At 39.9% G+C, this 21698-nt stretch overlaps 1 protein-coding gene across 2 annotated transcripts in view; it reads left to right on the top strand.

The window, feature by feature from the left end:
* Window positions 1-21698, top strand: part of MEGF10 (multiple EGF like domains 10) — a 358960-nt gene that overhangs the window by 128988 nt on the left and 208274 nt on the right. The window contains exon 8 of one of the 2 annotated variants that reach the window (XM_064595846.1): window positions 16924-17286. The exons of the other annotated variant lie outside the window; for it this stretch is intronic. Within the exon in view, the coding sequence (XP_064451916.1) occupies window positions 17216-17286 (71 nt within the window). The 5' untranslated portion in view covers window positions 16924-17215. The remainder of the gene's footprint in view (window positions 1-16923; window positions 17287-21698) is intronic. 2 annotated transcript variants of the gene reach the window in all.

The raw sequence follows: 21698 nt of genomic DNA on the forward strand, positions 1-21698 counted from the left end.
CAGGTATTAATTTTTCTTTAAATGGTTGGTAGAATTTCACTGGTGAAAATGGCTGGCTTTAGACTTTTGCATGTGTGAAACTGATTTAGTTGTGTTATCAGTCTGTCTAGATTTTCTATTTATTTTTGATTTATTTGTGGAAGACTCTATGTTTCTAAGAAGTTATCTATTTCTTCTAGGTTGTCCTATTTCTTGGCATGTAATTATAAAAGTCTTTTAAGATCCTTTGTATTTCTTTTTTTTTTTTTTTTTTTTCTTTCATTTTTTTATTCTTATGTTAATCCCCATACATTACAACATTAGTTTTAGATGAAGTGTTCCATGATTCATTGTTTGTGCATAACACCCAGTGCTCCATGCAGAATGTGCCCTCCTCAATACCCACCACCAGGCTAACCCATCCTCCCACCCCCCTCCCCTCTAGAACCCTGTTTGTTTTTCAGAGTCCATCGTCTCTCATGGTTCGTCTACCCCTCCTATTTCCCCCGCTTCATTCTTCCCCTCCCGCTACCTTCTTCTTCTTCTTTTTTTTTTCCTTAACATATATTGCATTATTTGTTTCAGAGGTACAGATCTGAGATTCAACAGTCTTGCACAATTCACAGTGCTTACCAGAGCACATACCCTCCCCAGTGTCTATCACCCAGTCCCCCCATCCCTCCCACCCCAACCCCACTCCAACAACACTCAGTTTGTTTCCTGCGATTAAGAATTCCTCATATCAGTGAGATCATATGATACATGTCTTTCTCTGTTTGACTTATTTCACTCAACATAATACCCTCCAGTTCCATCCACGTCGTTGCAAATGGCAAGATCTCATTCCTTTTGATGGCTGCATAATATTCCATTGTGTATATATACCACATCTTCTTTATCCATTCATCTGTCGATGGACATCTTGGCTCTTTCCACAGTTTGGCTATTGTGGACATTGCTGCTATAAACATGATCCTTTGTATTTCTGTACAGAGATAGGAAATATAACCAATACGTTGGAACTTCTCTTTTGTTTCTGATTTTATTTATTTAGATTCTCTCTTGTTTTTTTAATGAGTCTGGCTATGGGTTTATCAATTTTATGTGTCTTTTCAAAGAACCAGGTCTCACTTTCATTGATCTTTTCCATTTGGAGGGGGTCTTTTTTCATTTATTTCCACTCTAATCTGTATTATTTCCTTCCCTGTATTAACTTTTAGCTTTGTTTGTTCTTTTTTCTAGCTCCTTTAGGTGTAAGGTTGGATTGTTTCTTTGAGATGTTTCTTGTTTTTTTGGTGAGTCTGTATTGCTATGAACTGCTTTTGCTATGTCTAATAGATTTTGGACTGTTATGTTTCCATTTTCGTTTGTCTCAAGGTATTTTTTTTTTTAAGATGTGAGACACAGCGAGAGAGGGAACACAAGCAGGGGGAGTCGGAGAGGGAGAAGCAGGCTTCCTGCTGAGCAGGGAGCCTGATGTGGGGCTCGATCCCCGGACCCTGGGATCATGACCTGAGCCGAAGGCAGACGCTTAACGACTGAGCCACCCAGGCGCCCCAAGTTATTTTTTTTTTAATTTCCTCTTTGGTTTTCTTTTTATTGGCCCTTTGGTTTTTATTTTTATTTATTTATTTTTTTTGAGAGAGAGAGAGCGGGGAAGGTGTGGGGGGAGGCGGGAGAGGGAATCTTAAGCAGACTCCAAGCCCAGCCTGGTGTGGGGCTCCATCTCACAATTCTGAGATCATGACCTGAGCTGAAATGAAGAGTCGGATGCTTAACTGACTGAGCCACCCAGATGCACTGGCCCTCTGGTTTTTTTAATAGCATGTTGGTTAGCCTCCATGTGTTTATATTTTTTCCAGTTTTCTCTTGAACTAATTTCATACCATTGTAGTTGGAAAAGGTGCTTGATATGATTTCAGTCTTCTTAAATTTATTGAAAGTTGTTTGTGGCCTAACATGATCTATGTTGGAGAATGTTCCATATGCACTTGAAAAGAATGTATATTCTGCTGTTTGGGGTTGGAATGCTTTGTATATATCTGTTAAGCTCACCTGTTCTAATGTGTTATTTAAGTCCAATATTTCTTTATTGATTTTCTGTCTGCATGATATGCTCATTGATGTAAGTGGGTTGTCAGAGTCCCCTACTATTATTGTATTATTGTCAATTTCTCCCTTTATGTCTGTTAATATTTGTGTGATGTATTTAGTTGTATTATTTAGATGTATTTAGCCTCTATGTTGGGTACATAGATATTTATATGTGTTATATCCTCTTGTTGGATTGAGCCCTTTATCATTATGTAATGTCCTTTTTTGTCTCCTGTTAAACTCTTTGTTTTAAAGTCTGTTTTTAGAGTCTCATATCAGTATGAGACTCCAACTTTCTTTTTTGTTTCCATTTGCATGGAATATCTTTTCCCATCTTTTCATTTTCTGTCTGTTCGTGTCTAGTTCTGAAGTGAGTCTCTTGTAGGCAGCAAATAAATGTTTCTGCTTTGTTTTGTTTTGTTTTTTATCCATTCTGCCACTCTGTGTTTTTTGATTGGAGCTTTCAGTCTATTTGCACTTAAAGAAATTATTGATAGATATGCACTTATGGTCATTTTGTTGTTTTCTGGTTGTTTTTGTAGTTCTCTGTTCGTTTCTTCTTCTCTTGCTCTCTTGCCTTGATTTGGTGACTTTTTTGGGGGGCTATGTTTGTATTCCTTTCTCTTTTGTGTATGTGTATCTCTTACAGATATTGGGTTTGAGGTTACCATGAGGTTCATATATAACTTCCTATGTATATAGCAGTCTGTCATAAATTGATGTTCACTTAAATTCAAGCATCTTCTAAAAGCACTATATTTGTTCTCCCCCACATTTTATGTTTTTAAGATCATATTTTACTTCTTATTAGTTTGTGTATTCCTTGACTAATTATTGTAGGTCTAGATGATTTTACTACTTTGTCTTTTAGCTTGCATACTGGCTACAGGTGGTTGATCCAATACATTTACTATATAGGTAGCTTTACCACTGAGATTTTTTTCATAATTTTCTTATTTCTAATTATGGCCTTGTCTTATCCATTTAACGAAGTGCTTTTAACATGTCTTATAATGCCGATTTGGTATTGATGAACTTCTTAAGCTTTTGCTTGTCTAGGATACTGTTTATTTCTCCTTCAATTCTGAGTTATAATCTTGCTGAGTAGAATATTCTTGCTTATAAGTTTCTTCCTTTCATCACTTTGAAAATATGCCACTCTCTTCTGGTCTGCAGTTCCTGCTGAAAAACCAGCTGATAGTCTTATGGGGAGTTCCCTTGTATATAACTGGCTGTTTTTCTCTTGCTGTTTTTAAGATTCTTTCTTTATCTTTAACTGTTGACACTTTATTATAATGTGTCTTGGTGTGGGTATGTTTGGGTTTATCTTGGGATTCTCTTTGCTTCTTTTTTATTAAATTTTTAAAAATTTTATTGATTTAAGAGAGAGACACAGAGAGAGAATAAGAGAGAAAGCATGAGTGGGGAGAGGGAGAAGGAGAAGCAGGCTCTCCACTGAGCAGGGAGTCTGAATGGGGTTCGGGTACCAGGGTCCTGGGATCATGACCTGAGCCAAAGGCAGACACTTAACTGACTGAGCCACCCAGGTAGCCCAGGATTCTCTTTGCTTTTAAGATTTGGATGTCTGTTTCCTTCACCAGGTTAGGGAAAGATTTTAGCCACTATTTCTTCAAGCAGGTTTTTTTGTTCCTTTCTATCTTTTCTTCTTCTGGGATCCCTATAATGTGAATGTTAGTATGCTTGATGTTCTAGAGGTCCCCTAAGCTGTCCTTGCTTTTTAAAATTCCTTTTTCTTTTTGCTTTTCTGATTTGATTATTTCTAGGATCTTGTTTTCCGATTACTGATCCATTTTTCTCCATTATTTTATCTGCTATTGATTCCTTCTAGTGTTTTTTCATTTTATTTTTTACCTTTTTAAACTCTGTCTCTTTTTTATATTTCCTATCTCTGTGTTAAAGTTCTTACTGTGTTCATTCATTTTTCTCCTGAGGTCAGAGACCATTACTGAATTATGATAATTACTTTAAACTCTTATATATCAACTTATTAATCATACTATTTGTTCAATGGAAAGTACTCTTCTGGAAGATACTCTCATAGGTGTCTGACTTCCTATTCTAATTTTGTCAATAACATATTCTTGCAGAACTATGAAAAGCTGTTGTTCCATTGTCTTCTGGCAGTATTGCAGATGAAAAGTTTGACAATTTTATTTGTTTTTCTGTAAATAACTTTTTCTTGATTTTTTTTTATTTTTATTTTTATTTTTTTTTCCTTCTGGTGTTCAATTCTCTAAGACAGTTTTGGGACTGAGCATTTATATATTTGCTCTACTTAATATTCACTTAAATCCCAATTTTTTTTTTGAGTTCTGGGATTTTTTTTACTATTTCTTTTTTAAAAATTATGTCTAATTCACATGCCATAGGATTCACTGTTTTAAAGCACATTTAAGTGGTTTTTTGCATATTTACAAAGATATGCAATCATAACCACTATCTAGTTTAGAATATTTACATCATCCTGAAAAGAAACCTCATACCCATTATCCATCATTCCCCATTCATCCTTCCCCCATCCCATGACAACCACCAATCTACTTTATGTTTCTATGACTCTCTGTATTCTGGATATTTCATATAAATGGAATCATACAATATATGGTCTTTTTTGATGGTTTTCTTTCACTTAGTAGAATGTTTTCAAGATTCATCCATATGGAAACATATATCAGTACCCTATTTCTTTTTATGGCCAGATAATATATTTATGTATAATCCACATTTTATTGTTTTTACTTATCAACTACTCTTTCTTTAATTATTTTTCACCATATGTTTTCTTAGTTCTGTCCTTCAGATTTGTTAGCAGGGTTGTAGGACTTTTTATATTGATCCCCTATGATTTTAACTTTTTCCCCCAAATCCTTGATTTCTTTCTTTTTGTTGAACATTTAAAAAGATTTCCTTTATTTTATTTTTCAATATTTTATTACATATAAAAATCTTTAGCAAGCATATTTTAAATTTACAGAATTCTTTCTTATTTTTGTATGTTCCTTTTTTATACGAAGCCTCTTTTGTTTTTGTTTACATGACCTTTAGTTCCTATTTATTGAGCATCTATCTAGATGTCCTACACTGATGTAAGACATCCCCAAACAGTACTAGCACTGTGTTGTGAATTAAATAAAATAAGGTTCCTTGGACTGTCTGGTACTTGGTTTACATAGGACTTTCTCTCCCTTCTGTTTCTGAGTTAATCAGACGGGTTTACTGCCTTGGCTAAGATGGAGCCAGTCCTTCCATTTGTCACAACTCTGTGCTGTTAGACAAGTTGATAAATTGTCCAAGATAGTTTCAGATCAAGTCATATGTCAACAACTTCAGCCTTCTTTCCTTTCATGGGCTTGTGCTTCTTCTTCTTTTTTTTTTTTTAGGGTTAGGTTTTTTGGGGGTATAATTTACATTTAGCAAGATTCACCCTTCAAAGATATTTAGTTTGATGAGTTTTGGTAAGTATATACAGTCTTGTTTCTACCATCATAATCAAGATAGAGAATAGTTTCATTGATCCAAAAATTTCCCTTGGCTTTGGATTTCTTTGAGTGTTAGTAAGCCTCAGTCCTATGGATTACTGTTATTGCTTTCCCCTGCTGCTATGTGGTTCTCCTTCTCTTACAAGTGTCTCTACTAACCAGCAGAACCAGTGGTCGGACTGTGAGCTTTGTGGGTCAGACACGCTGACAGAAAGGTCTTCGTTTAGGGCATGTGAATCTGGAGTGGGCAACCAGCATTTCTTCAGCTCAAATTCCATAGTATCTAGCTGTTTTGATGCAAAGGGATCAGAATGGGGTGGGAGGTGCTACCTTGACCCGATATTTCATAAATAGTCCTTTAATTAATTACATTAATGACTGCTTGGCATCCTATTTCTCCTCCTGTTTCTTGTCATCTACACATTTAGGGGCTCCTAGGACCCTGCCACAAAGAATGGCTCCCACCTCCGTGGTAGCCTTCTTGCAGTTGTGTTCTGGGTCTCAGCTTCCTTCATTCTGGTTTATCCAGTACTACGGTCCCTTCTTCTTCCTTGTTGGCCAAGAAATTAATCAAAATATATTTCTCACTGCTATTCTTCCCCCTACTCACAATGGTGTCATAACTCTATTCCAGCCGTATTTCTTTATGATACATGCTGTGTGAATTCCATGAGGGAGTAGAAGTAAACACATAGGCTTGGTGCTCCATTTTGAAGTGCAAGTCTTTGAAAGACCGATTCATAGGAATCTATGGTATATATGAGAGGTCAGCAAGGAGTCAAATTACTTGAATGTCTTCTCAGATGAAACATTTCGGGTACAAGAAATGTGATCTGTATCAGTGAACAGGCTTCATGACTCACATTCCTGTTAGCATATACTTTGGCTTGCGACATTAGTCATTTATTGATTTATCTTTAAGTAAAAGGAAATAAAATCATAATTAAAAGAAAAATGAACAGACTCAGTTTCAAGAAGTACACCAAAGATGTTTAGGTATTGGCATCTTAGAGAAGTAGAGTTTAGTGTTAGCCATACTATAAATATGGCCTTAGAGTAGGTTACTTCACCAGCCCACATAACATGTTTGTGATATAGATGGAAGCTACAATTTAATTTTTACTCATGTGGAACCTGAAACAGGGCAGCTTGATCTAGGTCATAAAGAAATTTAAAAGGGAGTCAAAACATTGTATTGAAATCTACTAGAGTGAATATAAAAATACAGGATCTGCAATGCCTCGCCTTGATTTCCACTACTTTTTTTAGGGGTGGGGGCCTTTAGAAAAAGGAGAGTTAATTTAAAAACAAAAACAAAGCTCATTCTAAACCATAGATTACCACTGAGCTATCTTTGATTTTTGGTCTTTTCTTTCTCTTCCTTAAAATTATAGGGATCGGAGAAGGGGAACGGTATTAAAAATGTTCTGTGTTTGAGTTGCAGAGAAAGAATCTTCCTGCCAACAAATTTTTCTAGTGGATGGTCTGCAGTCTCCTCACCATGGGCTCATGCAGTTATAACATTCTGTCAATAAGGACTCTGTATTCAATGAGGAGGGAATGGAAGAGAGAGAGGCCATCCCAGCTTTGACACCTCTTGTGAGAGGTTGGTGCCCAGCATGTTCTGTAGAGGGGAAGGTTGGTCAGGCCCTCCTGTTGATCACCTGTTTTTCTATGGGGCCTTAGTGCTCATCTCTTTCCTTGTCCTTCCCTGGAGTACCTGGACATATTAAAGGGCCATAGTAGGGGCCTAATGTGTTTGATATTTGAGACGGTGAGAAATCCAATGTTTACCTTGCAAAGCCCTATCAGAGATGCTATCCTACATGATGCAGGTCAATGACGTTTTGGGTAAAGCCCTCACCCCAGCAGTGGAATCTAACCCAGCTCTGTCATGACCATCTGTCTGATGAGAACAGTCTGTTTACCCCTCACACGGGCTCAGTTTCTCACCTCTCAAGAGGGGATCGTCACAAAGGCCAGTCTTACATGAAGTAACAGGTACACAGAGGTGCCTCAGTTTTGGAAAGCACAAAGCTCACTGCAAATGTCAGACTCTGTTATTGTGGCTTCCCTTTCCCCCTGCTCCAGTTCCATGCCTGGCCCTGCCCACAAAAACCAGCAGTCTTCTGTGACCTGTGGTGGTACCGTGGGCACTCATGCATCGGGCTGGGTCCGCGCCTGCCAGTGGTCTCTCGGGTCAGTCTCCGGTTATGCCCTCCCTGCCTGCGGGGCTGGGCAGCTTTCCAGCAGCCAGCCTCTCTGCAATCAGGCTCTGCCTCACAATCTGCCTTCTTGTCACACACGGAGACCTTGTCAGGGCACAGTTGCCACCTCCCATTCCCGGCTCACAAGATCTGGGGGCCAGCTCTGAGCTGCAGATGTGGAAAGACAGGGAGGTGCTGAGTGAGTTTGTGTGTAAGCGTGCAAGGGCGAGGCCAGGCTGAGCTCACGTGTAAAGAATTTGAAGAATGGGGTGTAGGGAGAAGACGTAGACCAGGCGTAGAACAGGCTGAGGCCAGGGGAAGCCTGTGTCCCAAGGGTGTGAAGGCAGCTAATGCTGCGTGAGTGAGGAGGAAGCAAGAGGACCAGGATGTGTGATCTGTGAACTTGATGTTGCTTGTTTCTTTTCAAGTCATTCCCACCCCCCCACCCCCCCTGCTGCTGCGGGGCCATGTGTGCACATTTCCCTCCATTGTGTCTCTTCCCCTCTGAGCTTAGCCCAGAGTGGGATGGAAGGAAATGCGAGGCTTCGGGAGGGGAGACAGAGAAAGATAGAGAGTTGTACCGCCCTCCAGCTGCCACAGCAGAAATGACGGCAAGAAGCCTGCTTTCTGTCTGGAAAAAAAAGCTTTTTTTTTTTTTTTTTTAAAGATTTTATTTATTTGACAGACAGAGACACAGCAAGAGAGGGAACATGAGCAGGGGCAGAGGGAGAGGGAGAAGAAGACTCCCCACTGAGCAGGGAGCCCGATGTGGGACTCGATCCCAGGACCTGGGATCATGACCGGAGCCGAAGGCAGACGCTTAACCAACTGGGAACAAGAAATCTTTGAAAAACATGCTGTTTGGGGGATTCTATTATTTGGGCTTTTTCCTGAAAGGAAAAAAATGGACAAAGAGAGAAGTTAAAAAAAAAAAAAAGAAAGAAAAAGAAAAAGAAAGAAAGGCGTCCTTAAAAAAGGACGGGGCTTATTCATTAGTGAATTTTTATGGTGGTTAACATTTTCGCTTTTGTTAACTAAAATTGTGTTGTGGGCAGCACATAAGCCCATCATCTCCCTTCCTGTCGCATGCCCATCTCATTCCCTGAGTGTCAGGCAATAGGGCCAGCAGCCGCAAGACGGCCGATGGCTGGCGGGTCAAGGCAGGAGCGGTCCTTCACCAGCAGCCGGAAGCATTCCATCACCCTTTCTTCTCAGACCCAGTTCTCAAAGTCCCATTCATCAGGGAGCGGGTGAGCTAGAGGGCAGGGAAAGGCGAATACGTCCAAGTTAAGCTGGAAACTCTAGGGTTGGTAACCTGGAGCCCACAGGCTTGGAGTTGGCTCTGTTGCCCTCCTCTGGCAATGCCCACCTTCCAGGTGAGAAGTCACAGAGGTCCAGGGCTGAGTGGCTATCACAGAAAGGGACACATGTGAAATTCTGCTCTGAGAATCCCCCGTGTTGGAGATGCTTCACCCTCAGAAAAAGAAAATCCCTGAGTCAAGAGATTCACAAAGTGAAGGGACTGAAAGAAGAGAAGGACCAAGTGTTGCATCTTCCAGGAAAGGAGAACGTGTGATTACCTGCACACTAGTATATTCTAGCTGTCTTACATAATGATATTTCTTGTCCCTGACAGTGCCCAGCAAAGTCAGTTTTATAATCCCATTGTGCAGACAAGGAGACTGAGGCCCAGAGAATCTCTTTGCCAAAGTCACATGGTTTTGTGGAGCATTCTGGCTGCTTAATGGAGTCCCCATCCTCTGTTACTCCAAAGTTTGTATTATTCCCCTAATTGGAAGCAAGAAAAGTATATCATGTTCTAATTACCCAAGTGAACTATGATACCGTAGTGCTGAAGAACTATCTGAGGCTGTCTATTCTATCTTGTTCAATATCTGCATTTCTAAGGTGAAGAGACAGCATTGCCCAGGGTCAGGCATGGTATGCTCGGAACACTTTCCCATCTCACTAAGGGGAGCCACCATCTATTCAAGCCTTCTAGCCAAAAACCTGGGTGCCATCTTGGTGACTCTCCCCTCACATATGGGATCCATCTCTAAAGTATCCATCCTTCCCCTTTTCTCTCCTGAATTTATACACTAGTCTCCTCATCAATATTTTTAATTCCACATTCTACCTATTAGCCATAGTGATTAAAAAAAAAAAAAAGGAGTTTGTCACCCCTGTGCTTAAAGTGCATCAAATACTTCCTGTACTCTTAGATTGACATCTAATCTCCTCACTGTGGCTATGAGACCCTCCATGAGCTAATCTTTTTTTACTGGCCTCACTTAGGGTCACTCTCCATCCTGCAGGCTGTCTCTGGCTACTGTGGCCTCCTTTCTTTGCCTTGGACATAGGAAACTTTCTCATCTCAGGATGAGATGGCTGAAATGCTCTTCCTTGGAATCTGGCCAGTACCTTCACTTCCTCAGTTCTGCTTACATATCAGAAAAGACTTCCCTGAAAGCCATACCCCAAGTACCCCCCCAAAAGGCACTATCTGCCATACTTCCCCATGTCTTTTCCTCACAGCATTTTTCAGTATCTGTAATTTTTCCGGTTATCTGTGAATTTATCGTTTTTCTCCATTAGAATATAAGCATCTTGAAGACCAGGAATTTCCTGCCTTGTTCATCCCTGGTTTCTAAGGCTTAACCCAGTGCCTGAAATGTAGAAAATGCTTAAGTTAAACCTATTTGTGGAATGAATAAATGACCAAATAAACTCGGGCTTCTTGATTCTTAGGTCAGAGTTCCTTCCTTCCCTAGCCTTTAATATTTAAAGTTTGTGACACACTCGAGAGACGGAGAACACAAAGTTTGCCACCCAACAGCTAGTAGAGTCAGGAGAGTGGATAACTAGGAAGAAGAGAGCCTGAACACAGGATGGGGAACGTGGGAAGGAGATCAGAGATTGAGTCTTGATTGTGGTCTGTGCCAAGATCACCAGTGAGTCTTTCTTGATTCTTCCACAAACATTTGTGATGGAGTCCTATTACACATAACAGCAAATTCCAAAGCAGCAGTGACAGCAGGAGAGCATGAAAGGCTAAGGAAGCAATTCCTGAGAAGAGAAAGTAGCTTTTGGTAAGCAGTTCCTTCATCTCAGCATTTTTCATGGATTTCACATAAGGGGTAATAATATTTTTTTATTTTCACATTTGCCTTGAAAATAAAAATGATCTTACCTGATTTCAAAATGGAAAGGATTAAAGCATACTTTAAAACTGTTCTTGCTATTTTATGTTTCTAGTTAAGTTCAAATTGTACTGGGTCTCAAGGAACAGGAATCCAGAAAACAGTGATTTAAAAAATTAGAGGTTTGATTATTCTTACATTTGGAAGTTGGAGGTCTAGGCTGAGACCAGGGCTCTATGCAGCCCCTAGGACCCCTCCTGTGTTTCTACTCACCAATCCTTACCCTGTTCTTGGGACATCAAGGTCATAATATGGTTGCTTCCCCTGTAACATTATGAATCCAGGCAGGAAGAAGGGTAAGGACAAAGGATCTAGTCATCTGAGTCTACCTGCCTTTTAAAAGGACTTCCCACGGGGCACCTGGGTGGCTCAGTCGTTAAGCGTCTGTCTTCGGCTCAGGTCATGATCCCAGGGTCCTGGGATCGAGCCCCACATCGGGCTCCCTGCTCTGCAGGAAGCCTGCTTCTCACTCTCCCACTCCCCCTGCTTGTGTTCCCTCTCTCGCTGTCTCTCTCTCTCTCTGTCAAATAAAATCTTAAAAAAAAAAAAAAAAAGGGACTTCCCACAAGTTCCATCTGGTGACTTTCACTTATATTTCATTGGCCTGAACTGTGTTACATGGCCATTCATAGATGCAAAGGAGGCTGGGAATTGTAGCTCTCACCTGTGCTCATTGCCACCCTGACAAAAATCAAGGTTCTGTTAGTAAAGAAGAAAGGAGAATGGAAATTGAGTAGGCACTGAGCAGTGAGTACCACATTCCATTACCATTTTGGCATTTTATTCAAGTTAGTGTGCCTTCTGGGAGAACAAACCAAGCTTTAGCAAACAAAAGTAAACCTTCTACAAACCCGTCTCTCTTCTGTGTACCCATCCAAAGGCATATAAGTGATTTTTGTACTGGTATTTCCTATGATACATGTTACAGTTTCATTCCGTTAGCATAGATCATCCTGAATTGAGTATATTTGTGGGTGCATATGTGTAGTTATTTATACAGCTGTCTCTGGTGGTCAGTTGTTGATTAAGCATCTTTTGGTACCTTTCCAACTCTCACTTTCTACTTCTCTTTGTGGATATTTCAACCCCTGTTTCTTTCCAGCTCCCAAATCTTGATATTGGAGTCAGTCTTCACTCGTGACTCTACAGTCAAATGTATCTACCTTCATTCGGGTTTAAGATTTAGTCTCCTGGGAACCTTCACCCAAATAAACTCAATGTCTTTCCCTCCCTAACTTTTTCCCTCTTCTGTGTTGCTCACCTCAGTGAGTATACCTGCCCAGGTCAGAAACCTGGGAGTCTTTCCTGAATCCCGCTTCACATCCTTCCTTCCCACAACCATCTCATGTTAGAATCTTGTCCAGGTGGTACATTGCATATTCTCCTATCTGTCCTCTTCCCTCTTTGTCCCTGCCACATCTTGGGCTCACCCAGTTTGGACTAGCTGTTTTTAGCTATTTTGTTGTTGCCACAGTAAGTATCTTATGTTAGATTTCACTTTGTGAGCAGCTTTGCGTGCCATCCAGGATGTGCAGCTCTCTGTGATATTTTCACATTTAGTGTGCTTTCATTTAGATGACATTTTAAAAATCTAAGCAATTGTGTATCACCTGAATGGCTGCCTTAGAAGTGAGTGCTGACAATTGATTTCCGTGCCTGCCCAGGCATTTGTGTTTTAATGGTACCAACAAGGCATTACTATAATTATCAATAGCCTACCCCAAAAAAGAGGGCAGAGGGATTTTGTCTTCCAATACGAGGCATTCATTTGGGACTTATAAAGTTCAACGAAGTCACTGTCTTTTGTTATTTTAACAAAGGTTTTACCTTAGTTTAAATACGTGAAACCATGCCCCCAAAGGTATAAGTTGCTGAATTCAAAAAAACCTGTACTGGGACAGTGAGTCCGATGTTAGGGGTGGAAATCTGTTTCCACATCATTGGTATCATCGGTCACATTGAATATCATTGATTTGAGTGTTGTTGTTTTTGTTAGTTTAAGTTTAATGTATAGATGTTTATACTTGCATAAGAGCTGTAGACGTAAGATGCTCACACATAGTTTTAGTTTTGTACAAATCTAAATAGTAATATGCTAAAGCTATCCAAATGCTACTTCAGGTCTATGCATACTCTTAAAGAGGGCGGGTTTACCACTCAGGTGGTCTAGAGCAGGGTCAGTGAACTTTTCATGTAAAGGGCTGGATAGTAAATACTTTAGGGATTGGTGGTTGTACAGTTTGTCAAAACTACTTAACTCTCATATGGTAGCAGGAGAGCAGCAACAGATAATATGTGAACAGATGAGTGTCGCTGTGTCCAATAACACATCGTTTACAAAACCAGCAGCCGGCTGATTGGGACTTCCTGTCTCGTGTGCTGACTCCAGGGCTAGAGGGTACGATCCCAGTTCCTTGGCTTGACATACGGTCTGTTTATCTCTCTCGACTCCTCTCTTACCCGCTCTCCTGAACAGTTGCTGTGCTCCAGCCATTATAGAGCTGTTTCATCTCCCACACATGTCAGACTCTCCCGTGATTCCATGCCTTAGCTCATGTGCCCTGACACTTCCTTTCCAATCCTCTTAAACCAACTAACTCCTACTCACCCTTGAAGATGAAACTTAAAATGCGCTTCCTCTCAGAAGATGTCTGTGGCCCCTTCTGGCTGAGTTAATGCTTCTGTCTGCCCCTCTGTGCTTCTTTAAATTCACTCTATGCTCCCATAACATTTTTAAGAAACTCATCTGGATTGTAACTGGGCACTTATTTGACTAATTTTGATGTCTTCTCCTCTAGGCTGAGCTCCCTCTTCTCTGTAGCAAATGCTGTTCCATCCTTATAATTATTATCCCCAGCCTCCAAATTTAGAGGATTGATGGAAAGAACAGACGGAAATGAGTGTGAATGTCACATCAACAGTGTATTTACCCAACAAGACTCAGAAGTATCCGAGTTTTCCTTAAATGGGCAAAGTTAGGTATTCTTCCATCTGTGGAAATGGGGGCTTGTGAGCTTTGTCAGAAGAAATAAAGGGAGTTTTATGTTTGTACATCTGGGTTTCATGACTGTAAAATCAATGCCTGGGATAAAAGTGAACTTTGACAAATGGAGGAAAACAGTTGAAAAATAAAAGACAAGAAGAAAAAGAAGAAAACCTTTAGCGTATGTTTGGGGTGTAGGTAGGTAGACTGAGTTGGAGAAGTAAGTCTGGATTTTTGAGCAGGGGGAAGGTCAGAGGGGGCTGTTTAGGGAAGCAGGCCTGAGAGTGATGGAGGGAATAGGGGGATGGAAGCAGTAAACCCTAGGTAGGGGGAGATTTGGAGAATCAGGCGTCAGCAATATTGGTTCTGTCCCTTTGCCTCTCCTTACTTCTCCCCGCTGCCTTCCTCTCTTTCTGTTTTCTCTAGATGTTTCTACCCTACCTTGTCTTCGGAACAAGCTATAATATGGTACCAAAGTAAATATTGTATTACTTTTTTAAAATTTTATTTTCTCACAGTATGGAGTTTCCTCAAAAAGTTGAAAATAGAGCTACCCTAAGACCCAGCAATTGCACTACCAGGTATTTACCCCAAAGACACAAATGTGATCCGAAGGGGCACCTGCAACCCAATGTTTGTAATAGTGATGTCCACAAGAGCCAAACTATGGAAAGAGCCCAGATGTCCAATGACAGATGAATGGATGAAGAAGATGTGGTATATATACACAATGGAATATTACTCAGCCATCAAAAAGCATGAAATCTTGCCATTTGCAACGACATGGATGGAACTAGAGGGTATTATGCTAAGTGAAATAAGCCAATCAGAGAAAGACAATTATCTTATGATCTCACTCATATGTGGAATATAAGAAACAAAACAGAGGATCATAGGGGAAGAGAGGGAAAAATAAAACAAGAGGAAATCAGAGAGGGAGATAAACCATAAGAGACTCTTAATCATAGGAAACAAACTGAGGGTTGCTGGAGGGGAGGGGAGTGGAGGGTTGGGCATTAAGGAGGGCACGTGATATCACAAGTACTGGGTATTATATAAGACTAATGAATCACTGAACTCTACATCTGAAACTATTAATACATTATATATTAATTAATTGAATTTAAATTAAAAAAATTTAAAAAATTTCTCTGTTTGAAAGTGTTGATATAGGTCAGTTGATCTCCTTTTTCTTAAAATAATAGCAACTCAAGTCACTTAACTTTTAGAAGTTTTAATTTTTTTCTACATTACTTGGTAAGGAAAAAAAGATCTCTACTATGATCACACATTTTAGGAGAAACTCAAATCCTAAAAATACAAAGTTAAGGATAACTCTTTTGTCCTATTTGATAATCTAAATATCTAAATATCTAAATATATATATCTAAAATATAAATATCTAAAAAGAAAAAAGTATATTAAAAATTAAGCCATGGGGTGCCTGGGTGGCTCAGTCGTTAAGCGTCTGCCTTCGGCTCAGGTCATGATCCCAGGGTCCTGGGATCGAGTCCCACATCGGCCTCCCTCCTCGAGGGGAAGCCTGCTTCTCTCTCTCCCACTCCCGCTGCTTGTGTTCCTGCTCTCGCTATCTCTGTCTCTGTCAAATAAATAAATAAAATCTTTAAAAAAAAAATTAAGCCATGAATGACTAGCAGTGAAAATACTATAGGGAAAATAAAGTAATTTTTTCAAAAAAGGGTAATGGGATAAGATCAGGGAGAATGCCTAGGGCTGCCAGGACCAGCACCACCATGCACACAAATATACATAAACAAGATGGTGAAGTAAAGATACTGTGGTTGAATTGCCTAATCAGAAAAATAACTTTGAAATTTGATAAACAAGTTGCAATTTTAAGATTTATGAGTGATCTTAAGACTAGACTAGATTCTTGAGTAGATCTCTGAGGGCCCTTTTCTGTATGTGATTTAGATCTTGCTGTGGAATGTCAGTATTTATATGTGCTTTCACACCAGACACAGGTCACATATACATCACTAAGGAACAGAAGGTAATCAGATCCTCCACGGGAAATGAGATTGGACACATTTTATTGTTAAGATTATTGCTTATGTTTTGAGAAATGTTAACATTTGTCATCTGATCGTTAAATCAAAACTCTTCTGTACTGAGTAGTTCTCATTGATGATGATGTTTGTGATTTTATGCAAACATTATTACATTTTACCAGGTTATATTACTAACAGGGTCCAAATTTCAGATAATATATATTTTTTAAGATTTTACTTATTTGAGAGAGAGAGAGTGAGCATATGAGTGTGTGGGGTGTAGGGGCAGAGGGAGAGGGAGAAGTAGACTCCCCGCTAAGCAGGGACCCCGATGTGGGGCTTGATCCCAGGACCCTGAGATCATGACCTGAGCCAAAGGCAGATGCCTAACTGACTGAGCCACCCAGGTGCCCCTCAGATAATATTTTTTATAAAGAAGACCTGGTGTCTTCCTTTAGTCAACACATGGAGGCCAGTGGTCCTTCACTGGAAGCATCATCATCATCATCCTCACACCTTGTTGTGTTCCAGATGTGTGTAGCAGCTCAGTGCTCATGTAAGATGAGTTCTATGACTTCCCATGTTACAGATGTGCAAGCAGAGACAATCAAGGTAACTCACCCAAGGTCACACAGGTAGGGTAGAGTCGGTTGATGTCCCCTATAGTTTGGCTCATGAGGCTATGGGCTTCACTGCACCCCATGCTTTACTTCTTCTCACGATGCTAATTCCCAAGTATGCCAATTTCCTCTAATCGCTGCAGGATATTCCTTCCCTGTCACTGTCTATTTATGATCTATGTGCACCTTTTGTGAATAAAACCGACAAAGCTTTATCTTATAAATGACCTGTGTTAATGTCTCTTGACATTAAGATGGCTTGTGGGGAAATAGAAATTATATTTTGCAGTCCTTGTCTGGTTTCCTCAGTAATGGATTATGTCTACAGGATATGAATTCAACCTGTGGAAAAGCTGAAAGAATCATCATTAGTAACGGTACAGCTGACATCATACGGCTCCTGATGTGACACATAGAGAAGGACACAACATTGTCTATGTGCAGGTACTGCCAACATGTTTCACCTGAATCTAATCTTGAGGAAACAATCAGGCAAGCACACGTTTAAGGACACCCTGCACAGGAGCTGGCCTGCACTCTTCAAAGGCATCGGAATGACAGAAAGGCTGAGGAGCTCTTGAAGATTGATGGAGACTAAAGAGACAGGTCAATGAAATGCAATGCGTGGACCTCGCCTGGGTTTTGGATCAGGAGGAAAAGCAGCTGTAGAGGACATTGTTGAGACAAACAGGTAATTGTGAATATGGATCGCGTATTAGATGATGTTAAGTCTCCTGACTGTGGTGATTGTGTAAGAGAATGCCATTGCTCTTAGGAGATAGATCTGATGTGTGTGTATAAATACACACATATCCACACATAGAGACAGGTTAATAAAATGTTAACAGTTAGGGAATCTACCTGAATGACAAATTGGTGATTATTGTACTATTCTCAAAACTTTTTGGAGGGTTTGATATGTTGATCAATTTTTTAAAAACTGGATGTAGGAATGGGGAAGTAAGTGGAGATACATATAGATTAAACAAGATTCGCCTCGAGTTGGACACACTGGAAGCTTGGTGTCAAGTACGTTATGTTATTCTACTTTTTCATATGTTTGGAATTTTCCCTAATGCAGAGTTGTGAAAAACAGAAAGATTCAGTCACATTTCATGATGCTGATTCTCAAGAAAGGATGAGGATAAGCTGCCATGAAGATTCTCTACTTTTCTGTAACTTGCCCTCACCCCTACTCCCATCCCGCAGCTACCATTTCCCCTTGCCTGGATCCTGACTCCACTCCCGCCACCCCACCCCACTCATTTCTTATCCAGCTTGAAGCCAAAGTGATTTCTTTTTTTTGGATCTTAACAAGGCCCACTAAAAACCCTTCAAAGTCTGCCCACCATTTTCACAGGAAACTGCCCACTTCCGTACAACCTGGGCCTCCTACACTCCACCTCCTGTCCTTGGGTCCTGGCTCAGGTCTCTTTCAGATCTCTGCTTCCTATCCCATTCTTCTCTATACCTGTGGCTCCTCCCTCTCACTGGAATGCTCTTTTCCCTCTTTACTTACTTAGTGCGTATTCAATTCTTCAAGCATCAATTCTTTGTGAAATCCTTTCCTGGTCTATCTGCTTAGAGTAAAGCCCCAGTATGGGCTTCTAGGGCAGTAGGCACATTTCTCTGGTAATATTTACCCCAACAGGAATGACAGTTCTCTGTGATTGATTTAATGCTTTCCGTTCTCACTCAGTTGCAAGCTCTCTCATGTATTTGTTTTGCTTACCATGGTGTCCATAGTCGGATCTCGGTACTGATGCATATTTTTAATACACACTTTTTAAAATAGTTTTTTCCACTAAAAAATATTTAGAATTTTTGTCTTTATTGAATTCCATCATACTTACCTTAAAAAGGATAGGCGATTATCTCCTGTAGCTCTGAATCCAGGTCTTTTTTTTTTTCCCCCTTAACTGAGGCTAATTTCAGTTCTTAAGTTGATGTGATCCCCTTTGATAATATAGAAACATTATTGTCATAATGCTCCTTGAAAAATGGGTTAAGTCACTTGGCTTCTGTTTGCTTTCATAATCGATATGACTTCATGCAAAATGATGCAGCAGTTTACATCATTCTGTCAGTCCCTGTAAAGGAAATATTGTTTTCCAAAATTAAAATTGTGAATCAACTCACAGGAGGATGTCGTCAAATAAACAAAGAATCATCGCTTATATTGCACTGCCAAGTTTTTGATAAGCTTAATTCCTCTAAATGCATTTAACTTTAATGAAGAGTAATACAATTTAATAACAACATAAAATGGAATCATTTATCTTCCCAGTCCTGAATATTGGGCAGATGTCTTCTCCTTAATCCATCCTTTCAAATGCAAGCTTTTTTTCCTTCTTGTTCAGATTTGTCTCTTCTCATTTCTGTATATGCGGTTTGGGGAGTGATCTATATGTACATGTTTAATTAAATCACTCATCAGGCTATAGTTTTCATGGTTGGAAATCTCTGGGATGTGTTATTATAAATTCTTGAGGCAATGATATTTATATAACCCAATAAAATTTGGTAATTATTAGTATATTAGTCAAAATTGTTTCAGTTAGAAGTGACATAAAACCAAACTCAAACTGACTTAAGCAGAAAGGGGAATTTATTGGCACACATGACTGCGGAGACCAAAGGTGAATGCTGGTTCCATTCATGCAATTTTTATAGAAAGCTAGGGTTATTATCCCAGGATGTTTTCCATTTGCTCCCTGTAAGAAAGTTGTATTATTGCTGTATGGGCTTTCAAAAATAGAATCAATATTAGAAGAGCCCTTTCAGACATGTTGCCACTAACCGAGAAACATGAAGGTTTCCCCACATGGAGAATGCTCTTCCTCTATAACTTCTTCTCTGGTTAAAAGTGGGTAGAGGTCTCTCCTCATCTCCTGACTTGCTTTCCTCTGTGTTAACTTCATTCTCCGGTAAGGGCTTTACTAACACCTGGCAAGAGAACATGCATGAAGCAACAGGAGGTCATTCATTGATACAGGGTGACCTTCAGATATTTACAAATGAGGAAATGGCCTCCAGCCCAAACTGGGGTTTGGAATCTGCCTGAATATCTGTTAGTATAATCTGCACTCTTTTTTTTTTTTTTTTGGCTTAAGGAGAGAGGAGGGGTTTTGTTAGACGGCCCCTGCAAGAGGGGCAAGGTAGGGAAAACTCACTAGTTTTTGAGCCTCTGTGAAAAGCGGAATTGTAACAGAAGGTGAAATCATTGTTTTTATAAAGGATTTTGTAAACTATGAAGGGAATGCAGCACAGTTTTGGGGCTTTAAGGGCATGATAGCTTTGAAATGCCTCCAGAGAACGTTAGTGCAACAGAGGACAGCATCTCACAGAAAACAGTGATGAGCCCAGAAGCTGTAGTTTCATTCCTGAATACCCTCTGGAGACTTTCAGAGCTACTTGAGTCTCTGGGGCACAGAGGCAGAGTAATGTGGGTTACAATAACAATAGATTTAGCCCCGTGTTTTGTGGAGGGTGTTTCTCATTAGTTTTATATGGGTAGATTCCATGACCCCAAAGGTTTTCTACAGAGAGGGAAACAGTGTGGAAGACATTGTGAGAGAGTAAGCACAGGAGAAGATACAAAGGAATAGGTTATTTTGTGTTGATAAATATTACACTTTGATAATTCATGCAATTTTTATAGAAAGCTAGGGTTATTATCCCAGGATGTTTTCCATTTGCTCCCTGTAAGAAAGCTGTATTATTGCTGTATGGGCTTTCAAAAATAGAATCAATATTAGAAGAGCCCTTTCAGACATGTTGCCACTAACCGAGAAACATGAAGGTTTCCCCACATGGAGAATGCTCTTCCTCTATAACTTCTTCTCTGGTTAAAAGCACTTAAAATGTTTGAGGAGCATATATAATGGGATTGCAGAGGTTTATACATTCAAATCAGCCATGTGATCTGCAAAGTTAACTGTAAATTGTTATCTAGGAAAAAGCCTCCATTACTTTTGTTTGTATAAGCTCACATCCTAAATAAAACTGCCGCCGGCAGAATGCTCATTAAAGTGGATTTAAGATTCCAAATGAAAAGTTATTGATTTCAAAAAGGATAAACACCACTAAGCCTCTAGAATCATCTGAAGTTATTAAATTACCAATTTAGTCACTGTCATTATTTTTTTTTTTACTATCTTGGTTATTAAGCAAACTGTATAAGGTATAATGTTTGAAATGAAACTGGAAGATATCAGCCAATAGTTATTTTCCACACACATTTAGAAATTAATGATCTGCTGAAAAATGGTGATGGGTTTGGTCTCCCTCGCCCCAAATTCCTGGCCCTCATAAAAAATATAGCCTACTTCATGTCTATGGGAAGGCAAGATTAGGATGGGTGTCAGATGATAAATTTTTAGCCACCAGCATCTAGCCAAAAGAGCCTGACTTAGCCCTATCACATTTCCCATGTATATTTATGTACTGTACCATTTGGGTATTATAATAAAAATTTTTATCTGTCCCTGGAGGCAGAATTGAGTTATATATTAAATGGCTATTTTCTTTGTTTTCTGCTTAGGTATGCATGTAATGTGGTAGCATAATATATATTCCACACTTGTTTCATTCCTGCAGAGAGATAATATTTTTGCAGCTGACTGAGTGAAGACATCCTGTGCTTCCAGAATAAGAGAGAACATATTGGCAGGATAAAATGCAGATGTTCCCAGGGTTTCTTCTACCTCATGGTTGTATTCAGCAGAGGTTAACTTTCATGGGCATATTTCCCTGTCCTTGTTTGGGCAGTTGGACACAGAAGTCCACAGTAAATTCAAGGTTGTAAGAGGTAGTTTCAAGGAAAGTATTTCAAAATGCTTTTTTTTTTTTAAAGATTTTATTTATTTATTTGAGAGAGAGAGAATGAGAGAGAACACATGAGAGGGGGGAGGGTCAGAGGGAGAAGCAGACTCCCCACCGAGCAGGGAGCCCGATGCGGGACTCGATCCCGGGACTCCAGGATCATGACCTGAGCCGAAGGCAGTCGCTTAACCAACTGAGCCACCCAGGCGCCCTTTCAAAATGCTTTTAGTGGTGGGAAAGTAACTTAAGATTTCACCCCACCTTTAGTAAAAATGATGG

The sequence above is a fragment of the Mirounga angustirostris genome, unplaced genomic scaffold (genome assembly GCF_029215605.1).
Source record: "Mirounga angustirostris isolate CCGP_5_RB_7025 unplaced genomic scaffold, mMirAng1.0.hap1 SCAF_7, whole genome shotgun sequence".
Lineage (NCBI taxonomy): Eukaryota > Metazoa > Chordata > Mammalia > Carnivora > Phocidae > Mirounga > Mirounga angustirostris.